At 43.6% G+C, this 13,880-nt stretch overlaps 1 protein-coding gene and 1 pseudogene across 2 annotated transcripts in view; one reads left to right on the forward strand and one right to left on the reverse strand.

Annotated features, from left to right (window-relative positions):
- Positions 1–13,880, reverse strand: part of ARFGEF3 (ARFGEF family member 3) — a 119,964-nt gene that overhangs the window by 29,318 nt on the left and 76,766 nt on the right. The window contains exons 17-20 of the mRNA XM_012650498.1: positions 12,192–12,512; positions 10,103–10,236; positions 7,537–7,682; positions 5,726–5,905 (exon numbers count right to left, since the gene is read on the reverse strand). Of these exons, the coding sequence (XP_012505952.1) occupies positions 5,726–5,905; positions 7,537–7,682; positions 10,103–10,236; positions 12,192–12,512 (781 nt within the window). The remainder of the gene's footprint in view (positions 1–5,725; positions 5,906–7,536; positions 7,683–10,102; positions 10,237–12,191; positions 12,513–13,880) is intronic.
- On the forward strand, positions 3,635–4,474 carry LOC105815346 (annotated as a pseudogene). Its single transcript, XR_001137738.1, has one exon. The product of XR_001137738.1 is annotated as a proteasome subunit beta type-7 pseudogene (transcript).

The raw sequence follows: 13,880 nt of genomic DNA on the forward strand, positions 1-13,880 counted from the left end.
TGAAGAGCCTACCTAGTCCCTCTATAAATCTCTGATTTCCAGAATCTTATGTTACATTTCTTAGTGGCTCACCACTCACTGCAAACCTTAGGCTAGTAGGTTGTAGGATTTCCCTGTTCATTTCTCATTTAATTCACCATTTGCAGTTGACAAGCCAATGGCTTTTTCCCCTACTCTTCTCCAAACCAAGGCTGTCCCTTATAGCAGAAAAGCTGTAGATTTTCCCACTGGCCAAACCACTATTCTTGCCAACAGAGCTTGGGAGTAAAGTTGATGGGTACAGTATCAGGCAAGAAGGTCATGGACTCCTATTATTCTTAACCAAATTTCTAGCAAGCACTTTTTTTAAGAATAAATGTTATTCAATTTGTTGTCTGCTTTGGTCAATTTCCATAGTCCTCAAATAGTTGCTTTTGATAATTTTGTCCTGTTTTATATTTTGATTTTCATGGGGAGGATTCACTAACTTCATGTCACCATAGACAAAGTCCTTGCTGTCCTTAATCTTTCTAAACACATTTAAGCATAGTTATTTTAAAGTTTGCCTTTGAGAACTCTGATATCTCAGTTCCTGGGTATATGTGGGTGTATATATGTATATGTGTGTGTTTATTTTTATTTCGTTTTCTTCTTTTTGTTTTTCAATAATGTGTTATTTCCTAATGGGCCTGATTATTTTTTGAATGCAAACATTGTACCTGCAAATTAATAAATACTTTGGAGCTTATTAGAAAGATGTTATTTTCTATCAGAAAGGTGCTTTGTGCTTAGGGCAGGCCCTAGAAATTTCAGATCACATTAATCTCATGTTAGGGGTTGGGATTACTTGAAGTTGGGTATTATTTTCTGTTATGCCTAGTTTATTTAAGGTTCACCTTTCCTCCTAGGATATCCCTTTCTCTTCATGATCCTGACTCAAGACATCAGGAAGTCACCCAGCTTGGCAGGTCCCAGACTTCAATTTTGCTTAGCTTCTCAATCTTTCAGTTTCCTCTTCTAAAATTAGCAGATTCCACTGCAATCACCAGGTACAGTACTCTAGGTATTCTTTTTCTCCCAGATGTTGACTCCATAGTTTTTTGCTGCCTTGTTATATTCCAGTGTCTTCAAGTGATTAAAAAAAATTTAATCCAACTTTTCCAAGTTGTTCCCTGTGGGAAAGTTGATCTGTATTACCTAGTTTACTATTATTGGTATCTCTCAACCTAGTCTTTAGGTGTTAACTTACATTTTCATTCCTTTAAAAAAATTTCCTTAAACTTCTGTGGCATTCTGATTTAATATTTTGTATGGAACATACCAATATTTCAACTTAATTCTTTTTAGGTCTAACTGTGCCATCTGTTGTTTCAGCAGTTCTCCTTACCTACTGTCTTGTTTACCTGTGTGTTTTGTGATTTTTTTTTTTTTAATACTGTGAGTTTCACATATCTTGAAACTTTATTTGTGGGATTCTTTTGTGGCCTGAGTTGAAATGAGTTCCTCTGGGGGCAATTTTGCTGCTTCTATATGGTGCCTGTGTAAAGTTTCTCAGACCCCCAGGGTGGTGCAATTTCATACACGGAGCACATGAAAGGGCTAGCTTATAATTTTAAATCCTGGAGAGTTATTTAAAAAGAAAAATCTCCACCATGACCAAGTGGGCTTCATCTCAGGGATACAATGATGGTTCAACATATGTAAATTAATAAATTTGACTCACCACATAAATAGAAGCAAAACCAAAGACCATATGATCATCTCAATACATACAGCAAAAGCATTTGACAAAATCCAGTACCCTTTTATATAAAAACCCTCAACAAACTAAGCACAGAAGGAACATATCTCAAAATTATAAAAGCTGCATATGACAAACCCACACCAACATCACACTGAATGGGGGGAAAAGTTGAAAGCATCCCCACTAAGAACTAGAACAAGATAAGGGTGCCCCTGTCACCACTTCTATTCAACATAGGGCTGGAAGTCCTAGCCAGAGCAATCAGCCAAGAGAAAGAAATAAAGGATATCCAAATTGGGAAAGAGGAAGTCAAACTGTCACTTTTTGCTGACAATATGATCTTATATCTAGAAAACCCCAAAGACTTCACCAAGAGACTCCTGGTATTGATAAATACAGCAATGTCTTGGGTTACAAAATTGATGTACACAAATCAGTAGCATTCCCATACACCAATAAAAGTCAAGCTGAGAGTCAAATCAAAGACTCAATACCGTTCATATTAGTTACAAAGAAAATAAAATACCTAGGATTATACTTAATGAAGGAGATGAAAGAATCTCTACATGGAGAACTACAAAACACTGAGGAAAGAAATTGCAGATGACCTAAACAAATGGAGAAACATATGCTCATGGATTGGTAGAATCAACATTGTTAAAATGTCCATACTACCCAGAGTGATAAAGATTCAATGCAATCTCCATCAAAATACCAATGACATTATTTCACAGATCTAGAAAAATTAATTCTACACTTCATTTGGAACCAGAAAAGAGCCCATACAGCCAAAGCAACCCTAAGCAAAAAGAACAAAGCTGGAGGCATCACATTACCAGACTTCAAACTATACTACAAGGTTATAGTAACCAAAACAGCATAGTATTGGTACAAAAATGTAGAAATAGTCCAAAGGAACAGAATAGAGAACCCAAATATAAAACCATCTACCTATAGCTAACTGATCTTTGACAAAGCAGACAACACCACACACTGGGGAAAAGAAGCTCTATTCAACAAACAGTGCTGGGAAAATTAGATAGCCACATGCAGAAGAATGAAACAGGACCCCTATCTTTTGCCACTCACAAAAATTAAATCAAGATGCATAGAAAGACTTAAATATAGGGCATACAACCATAAGAATTCTAGAAGACAATGTAGGAAAAACTCTTCTAGATATTGGTTTAGGCAAAGAATTTTTGACTGAGACCCCAATGGCAATTATATCAGCAATAAAAATATATAAATGGGAATTGATTACATTAAAAAGCTTCTGCACAGCTAAGGAAATAATCAACAGAGTGAATAGATAAACTACAGAATGAGAGAAAATATTCACAATCTACACATGCAATAAAGGGCTAACATTAATAACTAGAATCTATGAAGAACTCAAACAAATCAGCAAGAAAAAAATTAACAACCCCATTAGAAAGTGGAAAAAGACATGAACAGAAGTTTTTCAAAAGAAGATAGACAAATGGTCAACAGACATACAAAAAAATACTCAACATCACTAATCATCAGGGAAATGGAAATTAAAACTACAATGAGGTATCATCTTACTCCTGTTAGAATGGCTTTTATTAAAAAGTCCAAAAACAATAGATACTAGCATGGGTGCAGAGAGAAAGGAATCCTTAGACACTGTTGGTGGGACTGCAAATTAGTACAACCCCTATGGAAAATGGCATGAAGATTTCTCAAAGAACTAAAAGTAATCCTACTATTTGATCCAGCAATCCCACTACTGGGTTTCTATCCAAAGGAAAAGAAGTCATTTTATCAAAAAGACACCTGCACTTGAATGTTTATTACAGCACGATTCACAATAGCCAAGATGTGGAATCAACCCAAGTGCCCATAAATTCATGAGTGGATTAACAAAATATGGTATACGAATCCTTGGGAAGATGGCGGCTGTGTCAGTGTATGAGCTACCGGTTGGAGGTTTCTCGTTTGATAACTGCCGCAGAAATGCTATCTTGGAAGTCGATTTTGCAAAGAAGGGGTACAAGCTTCCAAAGGCCCGGAAAACTGGCACGACCATCGCCAGGGAGGTCTATAAGGATGGCATAGTTCTTGGAGCAGATACCAGGGCAACTGAAGTGATGGTTGTTGCTGATAAGAACCGTTCAAAAATATACTTCATATCTCCTAATATTTATTGTTGTGGTGCTGGGACAGCTGCAGACACAGACATGACAACCCAGCTCCTTTCTTCCAACTTGGAGCTCCACTCCCTGTCTACTGGCTGTCTTCCCAGAGTTGTGACAGCCAATCGGATGCTGAAGCAGATACTTTTTAGGTTATCAAGGTTACACTGGTGCGGCCCTAGTTTTAGTGGGAATAGATGTTACTGGACCTCACGTCTACAGCATCTATCCTCACAGATCAACTGATAAGTTGCCTTATGTCACTGTGGGTTCTGGCTCCTTGGCAGCAATGGCTGTGTTTGAAGATAAGTTTAGGCCAGATATGGAGGAGAAGGAGGCCAAGAAGCTGGCGAGTGAAGCCATTGCAACTGGCATCTTCAATGACTTGGGGTTTGGAAGCAACATTGATCTCTGTGTCATCAGCAAGAGCAAGCTGGATTTTCTCCGCCCATACTCAGTGCCCAAGAAGAAGGGGACCAGGTTTGGCTGGTACAGGTGTGAAAAAGGGGCGACTGCAGTCCTCACTGAAAAAGTCACTACCCTGGAAATTGAGGTGCTGGAAGAAACAGTCCAAATGATGGACACTTCCTGAATGGTGTCAGTGGGTGGCTGGCTACTGCTGTGGAAGACTGGGGGCATCCGAGGCCCCCCATATGACATTCATTTGGCGAGTGTTTGCTGAATCAAACTCAATAAAATGAAAACCGAATTGGGTGGCTGAAAAAAACAAAACAAAAAAAAAACCAAAATGTGGTATACGTATACCATAGAGTACTACTCAGCCATAAAAACGATGAATTAATGCCTTTTACAGCAATTTGGAAGGAACTGGAGACCATTATCCTAAGCAAAGTATCTCAAGAATAGAAAAACAAACACCACATGTACTCTCTAATAAATTAGAACTAACCAATGGGGACACAAGTACACAGAGGAAAGTAAAAGTCATCGGAACTCAAGCAAGGGAGGGGGGAAAGAGGGGAAGGACAAAACTCCATCTAATGGGTACAGTGAACACTATTCAGGTAATGGATACATTTAAAGCCCTAACTCAAGCTATGTATCAAAAACATCTGTACCCCCTTAACATTTTGAGATTAAAAAAATAAAAGAATTAGGAAAAAAAGAGAAAAATCTCCATTAAGAGCTGATGTTACAAACAGGCTGATAGCATCCTCAGGGGTGTGGTACTTGGGTTCATTTCTATTTTAACCTTGGCCTGAGTGCACACCAGCTTTACAAAGTTTGCATTGAGATCTGTCTTCTGCTCCTGTGCCCTTAAGAGTGTGATAACTAGAACTTCTGCTTCACCTGATGGCAAATTCCTTCATGGTAAAACCAGCTGAACGGCTCTGTTTACCTCTCTGGCTTCCCATTGTCACTTAGTTTTGGGTGTCTTAGTATTCCTTACTTTCTTGCCAGTATGTCAATGTATGTAAAAGGAATTTTTAAACCTTTATTCAACATCGTTAGTGAATTTCAGAGAGAGGGACAGAGAGCGAGCGCGCCTGCCTGTGTTCCCAGCCCACCAATATGTTAGATATGAAGTCTCCAGTGAGTCTCTTTACTGTGTACCTCTCAGAAGAGAGTATGGCAGGGGTTAGGAGTCTAGGCTGTGGATAAGAAGATAGACTGGTATAGCCATATTGCCTAGGTTCAAATCCCAGTTCCGCCAACCACTATTTATGTATTCTTAGCAAAACTGTTTAACTTCTTTGTCACAGATTCCACATATGATTATTGGAAGGAGGAAGTATGCAGAACTCAGAGAACAGTGCCTGCCACTGCACTCAATAAAAGCCAGCCGTGGTGGTGAGGACGCCGATTACCACGTCACACTGACCTGGTCTTGGACATCCTCATCACACAACTCCAGCTGCATAATACGCTCAAAAGGTCGGAAGAGTGCTTCATTAAAGTGGAAATGAGGCGGCTCGTTCCAGTCCGTGAGAACCTCTGTCAGTATGTCATGGATGAAGGAAACAGCCTTCTGAGACACATGTCTTTCCTTATGGCAGGCAGCCTGCAAAATGCATGAGAGAGTGGAACACCATCAGGACATCAGGCAAGTAAGAACGTGGCTTCTAAAGGCTTTCCTAACCCACCTCATTACACGGAGGTGGAAGCAGCAACTCTGTCAAAGTCAAATAATTCTAAAGGATAAGTATAGATGAACCGCACAGTACATTGCACTTTAAAAAATTTAGCCAGCTTATCAGACACAACTCCAATTTTACTGTCATATTTCTGGGAAAAATAAAAGTTTCTAGTAATTTCTTTTTCTGGAACATGACAGTTTTCTTGAATGGTACAGAACATGCTCACTATAAAGACACCAGAACTCCACATGGTTTCATCCTTAGCTATGCCCCAGACATAAGAAGGTGGGATGACTCATCTGTCCTTCAGCCAGGTGGGCCGATTGTCACAATATCTCTAACTGGTTCTCACCTCCTGGTATCCATGCCCTTTTGTGGTCCTCTCCACACTGACCCTGGGCTTGGACGTGTGACTTACTTTGGCAAGTGGAACAAAAGCAAACACTATGTAAGTAAAGAATTAAAAAGTAGTTGTGATCTGAGGTTTGCCCTCTTGCCGTTCTCTGGAATCCTAAGAATGCCACATGAACAAGCCGGGCTGGTCTGCTGGAGGCTAGTCTACACGTGAGACCTGCAGAGGAGAGGCCTGTTTGTCTAGTCTTCCCAGTTGAGGCCATCATGAGCCAGCTGACCAGAAATATACAATTAAGGCCAGCTGAGCTGGCCCAGGCCAGAAGAATTTACCCAGATTAGTGTTATTTCAAATTTCTGATCCACAGAATCGTGAGCTAAATAAATGGTTGCTGTTGTAAGCCACCAGGTTTTTGGGGTGATTTATTATAGTGTAATAGATTTCTGATATATTCTTTCCCCATGACTAAGTTACCATTTGCTACCTCCTTTCCTTACTAGAATGTTTTCAGGTTAGTGATTTAAGTTCCAAAAAATATTTTATGATACATCTCTACCGGAAAAGTGCTAAAGAGGTACTAACAAGAGTTATCACTGCAAAACAGGGCAACAGTTTTCCCTGTCAACTTAGAAGTAGCCAGTCTTCATGTACTGAAATGTTTAGATGTAGAGTTGCCATAAAATTGATCACATGAACTGCTTTCCTTTGGAGAATGAAGGGGTCCTAGTATTAATTTTGTTGAGAAAACCAGGACGCATTGCTCCCCTGCAGAAAGGATGCCGTCCTGAGTATATTTAGCTATCAGAAAAGAGGGACTGGCAGGAAGCAAAGATGTTGTTATATTTCGGTATAAAAATGAAGGTAATAAGAACCATCTACTGTCTTTCAGCTCCAGACTACTCAGGTTGACAGCAGATCATAAAGAAGGAAAAACTGGCTGTGCAAGGCTCCTAGCTGTGTTGTATAACAGTAAAGAAAGAGGGTCATAGTGAGACCAGGCAAGAACTGCCCTTCAGGGTGACTCTTTAGATGCCATGAGGTATAATCATGAAACAGTGCTGTTTGTGGCCTGATGATGGGCAGGTTCTCACTGCTCCATGGGCACAGCGCTTTTTGTGCACACACTGACTGGAAGCCCCTGTGCCAGCTCTGCTGTTCGCCGAGTTGTCAGTTCCAGCCTCTCCCCACCTCCCGGGCGCTCACCTCCACCAGGTGGGGAGCCACGAGGCTCCAGCAGCGCATCACGTGGAGCAGGGGCCGCGCTTTGCTGCGCACGATCCTCAGCATGGCATCCCCCAGGCGGAACAGGTGGAGAGCGCTTTTCCGGTCATGGGTGGATTTAACTTCTCCTGCACGAAGGTAAGACCATAAAAGCCAGAAAGCCCAAATTCAAACAGTCTGAAGCACAGAGAGAGGTTGAAAATCTAGGCACTGTGCTCAGACTAGTGGGATTACTCAGTGTGGGCTAAGGAAGGGGGGACAGAGCCCTGGATTTGAGAAGGACTAGGTGGTTCACCCAGCAAGGCCAGCGCCTCTCTCATTCACCACCGTTCCCTAGTACCTGGGACGCAAAATGTGAATAATTCTTGTTGCTAAGAGGGGATGGAGTAATGGTTAAGTAGGAGGGCTGGGAAGTCCGACTGCTTGGGCTGAAATCCTGGCTGCACCATTTGCCAGTTGTGTTATGCTGGGGCAAAGAGTTTCCTCTCTAATTATCTCATCTGTAAAACTGGGAAAACACCACCTACTTTTTCAAGTTGCTTTAAGGACTAAATGTGATAATACACATAAAGTGCTCAGCATCAGGCCTGGCACGTGCTAACTCACCAACATTTTTAGCTATTGTTATTACTGCTGTCATTGTCGCCCTTCACAGCCATCGTGTGCTTTGCCAATCCTTAATGGCACCTCTGAAGCCACTGCCAGGCAGGCCAGGCCCCTCTGCTACTCAACAACGTGTTGTTTGACCTGCTGTCTTGCCGCAGCACGATCCTTGCCTACCCTGATCTCAGGCCACGTCTGCGCCACTGTCACTGTAGTCTTCCCATTGCCTTCTCACTCGTGTCCTACTGCTTCCCCTATGTTCCCCTGCGGAACACTGATCTTTACCTGGCTCTTCCAACCACAACCCTCCTTTCTAATTAGTCTTGCTGTATCAAGCTTCAAAATAACAGTACGGGTTAAGTATCCCTTATCTGAAATGCTTGAGACCAAAAGTATTTCATGTTTCAAATTTTCTGAAATTTTGGTATATTTGCATGTATCTATATAAATATATATAAGGAGTTATCTTGGGAATGGGACCGAAGTCTCAACACAAAATTCATTTATGTTTCCTATGTAACTTTGCATGTGATTTTATTTTTCCCTTGAGGACCCTGAGTAAACTGCGTGTTGTGTGCCTGCATTTTGACTGTGACCCATCATATGAGGTCAGGTGTGGAATTTTCCACTTGTGATGGCATGTCAGTGCTCAAAAAGTTTTGTATTTTTTAGCGTTTCAGATTTTCAGATTAGGGATGCTCAACCTATAATAATCATGGACATTTACTCTGCATCAGACAGAGTTCTTTAAGTCTTTAATCACTTTAAGTTTTTAAAGCAACCTTAAGAAGTAAGTATAATTATTGCCATTTCACACAGTAGAAAATTGAGTGTCTGAAAGGCGAAAAGACTGGCCTCAGACGCTGCAGCTGGTAAGTGGTGAAGACAGCATTTTGACTCATAGCTGACTGATTCCAAAGCCAGGCTCCCTCGTCCCATGTTTGATGCCTCTTCCCAACCCTGCTCTTTGTTTTTTGTAAGCTCAGAGTCTACACAAAAGACTTTGAAGGTTACCTCTGGGCTCAGATATGCTCTGGAAGTCTGATGCATCTGGGATGCTCGTTTTACATAGCTAAGGTTTTAAAGTCTACTAAAAACTAGAGGGAAAAGAACTGTGGTTCTCAAATCCCAGTCTGAAAGAATGAAAAGGCCAAATATACTGCACTTAGAACTCACATTCCTAAGGATAGAAGCGACCCCAAAGGTTGCGCAGTCCAACCTGCCACCAAGGTGTGTCCCCAGCACATGGCTCCACGTCTCTGCCAGAACTGGTCCAAGACAAGGTGCTCATTGTTTCAGCACAAACACCTGTGCTGCTGATGAACACTTCCATTCCTGAGCAACCTGCCACTCACCTGGCACCCTTGGGCAACTCAGTACAACTCTACTCTCTCTTGTGCAAGGTTGGCCTTAAGAGGGCCTTATCTCTCCACCTGGCCTCCTCGGTGAAGCCAGTGATACTGCCCCACCATTGACAGGATATGCCTCTGAGATCAGTTTTTAAGAGTGGTCTGAGGTTTCTGTTAAGCCTTTCATTTTTCTTTTTCACCATCCCTTTTGCAATCGGTGGTTGCTTCTACAAGTTGGCTGGACGGAGGTGAGTGGTGTGGTTTGTGATACGGAGAAAGGTTCCTGCCCTCATCTGCACCCTAAGTAGTAGCCACACAACTTGTACATCACAAGCACAAGACTTAGCAGAACAACCTAGCCCAGCTACGGCACTAGTACCCACAGACGTGGCAGCAGCGACATTTCCATTCACAAATAGTCATACCATCCCTCACACACTGTGCCTCAAGACTCGGAGACAAATCTGTACTTAAGCTTGGCTCATGACAGTGTGTGCAAAGGGAATATGGATTCAAACCTTCAGGCACACTGCCGTGTTAGAGACCCGGGCTTTCTCCTGCTAACTTCCGGCATGGTTTCTTCAGGGAAGAATTACCTGGCATTGCCAGAGAGTAATCGACTGTATCCGTAACAGAATGGAAAAGCTGGGACTGCGATGCTTTCTTCAGCTGGTAAAGGAAACCTCCTAAAGCCATGAGGTTCAACTTATCTGTAGCATCTTCAAAGAGCCTGGATGCAAACAGAAAGAGATCTGTTATTTGCAAACATTTCAGCAAGGTCTTTAGGGCAGAATGATTATGGTAATTTTGTTGATGTGATTAATGAAAATGTTGTGTAAACACTGTAGACAAATGTGTGGTATTATTGCATCTATTATTACTGTATACAAGTCTGCTCTAACCATGAGATTTTAATCCAAAGGGCACAAAGCATATTTTTAAAAATATAATATCTTTGTACCCTTGTGTTCTAGCTTAGCCATAGTGGGCACTCATAAAATGATGTTTGGTAAGAAGCTGAAAGAAAGCAAAGCCTTGCCCCTAGAAACTGAGTAATTGGGAACAGAATCCTCAGAATTAGCTTCAATTTCACAAATTATGTTAAAAAACAAAACCCAGTAAATTAATCAAGGAGTTTTTGTTTGCCTATAATTTATGAGAATAATGCCGGGCTTGACACTGGGGAGCATACAAAAGCAGTTAATACTAGATCTCATAAGCCCCTCAAGGCTGGGGACTGGCCTTGTACACGCAGAGCCCTGGATGTTATGGGAGCTGAAGTATCTATTGGAGGAAAGAATGTTCCCTAATATGATGGACCTTGCAGGTTATTTTCACTCAGCTGGGCAAAAACATTCCCCGCAGAAAAATTTAGGAAGCATTGGGGAGCATGACAGCAGGACTTAGAAGAGAATCTGAGGGTCACTGGAATAAGGAATGTAAAGATCAAACATCAGTTTCATGTGGCCACACAGGCAATGCACCAGGCCAGCCTTCCATTGCTCTGGGGTCATCCTGCTGCCTGTCCTCCAGGCCTGGGGCAACAGCAGAGGGCAAGCAATGGGGCGCTGTGGGAAGCCATGTGTCGCTCCAGGGAGAGAGTCTCCAATAACAATGGAATCATGAGTCCTTTTTGACGGAGCAAAATGAGACACACAAGTTTTAACATGGGAATCAGTGAATTAAACATTCACAAATTATAGAAACAAAGATATTTTTCTTGCTATTTTGTAATCCCAATTTTGGTACCATTTGGCTTCTGGGTCTCATTAACCATTCCTTCTCCCTCTTTCCTAGTAAGAAAATAGTGGTGAATGTTACACGCTACCTGACACCTGCATATCACTTTCCAGATTCCCAAACACCTTCCCAGCCAGCTTGCTGCATAAGCAGGAATACTGAGCACATGTGCATCCTGCACTGAGTTGGCAGATGGAGAAAGTGAGTCTCAGTGCAGCGTGTGTATGGACATGACCACGCAGAGGGGACGTGTCAGAGCCAGGATGAGAGCCCAGGTCTGTCTGAGCCCAGCCCAGCCAGTGTTCTTCCCCTTCCCCAGCCCCTCCCTGTCTGTCCTCCTTGGACAAACTTCACCGTGCCTGTGCCAGGCAGTCTGGGGCAGCATGGCCAAGTGTGGAAGAGGTGACTGAGGTGGTAGAATGTGTCACTGGTGACCATAAGTATTTTCGATGTCTAGAAGTGTCACCGAACAGTGGAGGCAGTTGTTACTTTTCCCTCTTGACTGTCAAAGGGTTGCTGGGTGTCAATAAATTCCGTATCATCCACTGGGTGTGGGATTTTGTAAACAGTCATAATCGTAAAAATAGTGGATTTTTACCATTTTCCAAGCTCTGCTCTAGGTGCTTCAAGTGAACTAAATGATGAAACCTCACAACTGACCTGTGAGAGAGTTACGTTTAAAAACCACCCTGTTTTACCAGTGCAGAAATCAGGGCCTGGGGCGGGGCAGAGCTTTAGCCCCAGGGGCCTGCGTCAGACCAGACAGCATCAGGCCATAGAAACCTTTCATTCTAAGCGCGGGGCCTGCTGGTAGAGAGAACTAGGTTTGAAAAAGATCAGAGAGATCTGAGTGACCGGCTAACGAATCAGGTTGTCCCCGGAGTGCCTCTGAGAGCAGACAGAGGGACGTGGGTGTCGCTGACACAGGACATTTGGGATGCGCACCTGTCGGCCTGGGTGGACAGGGTGAGCACAGCCGCCGCCGCGCTGCTCCCGCTCACGAGGCCGCCGCCGCGGAAGTCGGAGGCCCGGCCCCGGCTGCCTTCCCGGACCAGGTCCTGGATGGACGGCGGCTGCACCACAGGGCCCGTGCTGAGGGGCCGCCCCTGCTCCGGGCTCTGCTCCGGGGGCGCGCCCTCGCACTCAGGGTCCCCAAGGACGCCAGCGCCCCCAGACGCCTTCCGGGGCTGGCTGATCGTCAGAGGAGGCTGCACGGCACCGTCGCTGAAGTGCGTGTGCTCCAGCGTCCCCACGTACTCGCACACCCTGGGGACAGGCAGCACAAGAGCGTCAGGACCGCAGCTCCCAACCCCACAGCTCTGCAATCCTCCCACGCTTTCCTCCTTTCCTCTTACCACAGCCAGCCCCTCCCTCCTATTTTCTCACTACACTTCATCATATTATTATTATTTTGAGTTGGACCAGACAGCCTGAAAGTGGGTAAAGGGTTCCTCAGGATCTCTCACCCCAGGACGGGAGAAAGATGGGCAATGAAGACCGGTCCACCAGCTTCCATCCCGTCCAGCCTACTGGCTCATCTGGACTCTGGCTGAGTGAGTTTTCCCAAGGGAGCTTCCTCCCTCCATATAGTGCTCTGATTAAAAGCTGGGGAGCTTTTCCTTACGATGGGGTCCCAGAATGACCATGCATATGACGGACAGGCCCTCTGGCCACAATGGGGTTCTGCCCAGGCTTGTCCTGCCTGGTCCTGACAGCTCCATATAACTCATATGACTCATGTCAGGGTGGGGCACGAAGGGTAGGGGATGACACCTAATCAGGGGAAACACAGAGAAGAGTCACAACATATGGTACAACTGCCAACTTCTAAGTTGTTTGTTCCTAACAGAACTTGGGACTAAGATGGTTCATAGGAGGTCCCTCATCCCAGAGTAAGTCCAGTGAGTGGTCAAGAACTCCTAGATAATCCACTCGGATGTTCTATAATTGGGGAATTTTTCGATCCCATACATATTGCTTGGCTGCCATCTGAGCCTTTTTCTTTTTTCTTGTTAGAGCAATGAAGAGTAGCAGGTGACCAGCCTCCATGTTAAACCCATTTTGCTCCTGGCTGATTCCTCCTGGTCCTTTCACATGTTCCTCTCAAGATCAGTTTTTCAATCCTTGAATAATCTACATGATTCTCTCTTTGAAACTCGACAAATACTCATGGCTACACTTGCTTTGAAGATGTCAAATGGAGCCCAGATCTGGTCAGTGCCCTGGGCCCTCATCCCAGCTCCTGCCCCTTGGCTGCTTTGCCTGACCTGGGCCTGGTGTCAGGCAGGCCTCGGGCCTGTGCCGCAGAGGAGAAGGAATAGCCAGCAGCCCTGCCATGCCTGCTCTGTAAACAGTGCTCCTTCCACTGTACCGGGTCTGCCCTGATGCAATGTCTGGGGAGACGTGCTTTTTGTCTTAGTCATAGGAAGATTTGAACTTTGCAGCTACTACTTTGTTTTCATCTTACAGACACTGTGAACTATTAATATATAACTGATTGAGAGTTTCTTTTCACTTTGATGCTACAATGCTTAGAGCCAAATTTTTGGTCTTTGGCACAGATGAACTATTCTATTTTTTTTTCCTTTGTCTAGCTAAATTATAATAAAAGTAGATATCTTATACTTCATGCAT

This window comes from Propithecus coquereli, unplaced genomic scaffold, assembly GCF_000956105.1.
Source record: "Propithecus coquereli isolate 6110/MARCELLA unplaced genomic scaffold, Pcoq_1.0 Scaffold329, whole genome shotgun sequence".
NCBI lineage: Eukaryota > Metazoa > Chordata > Mammalia > Primates > Indriidae > Propithecus > Propithecus coquereli.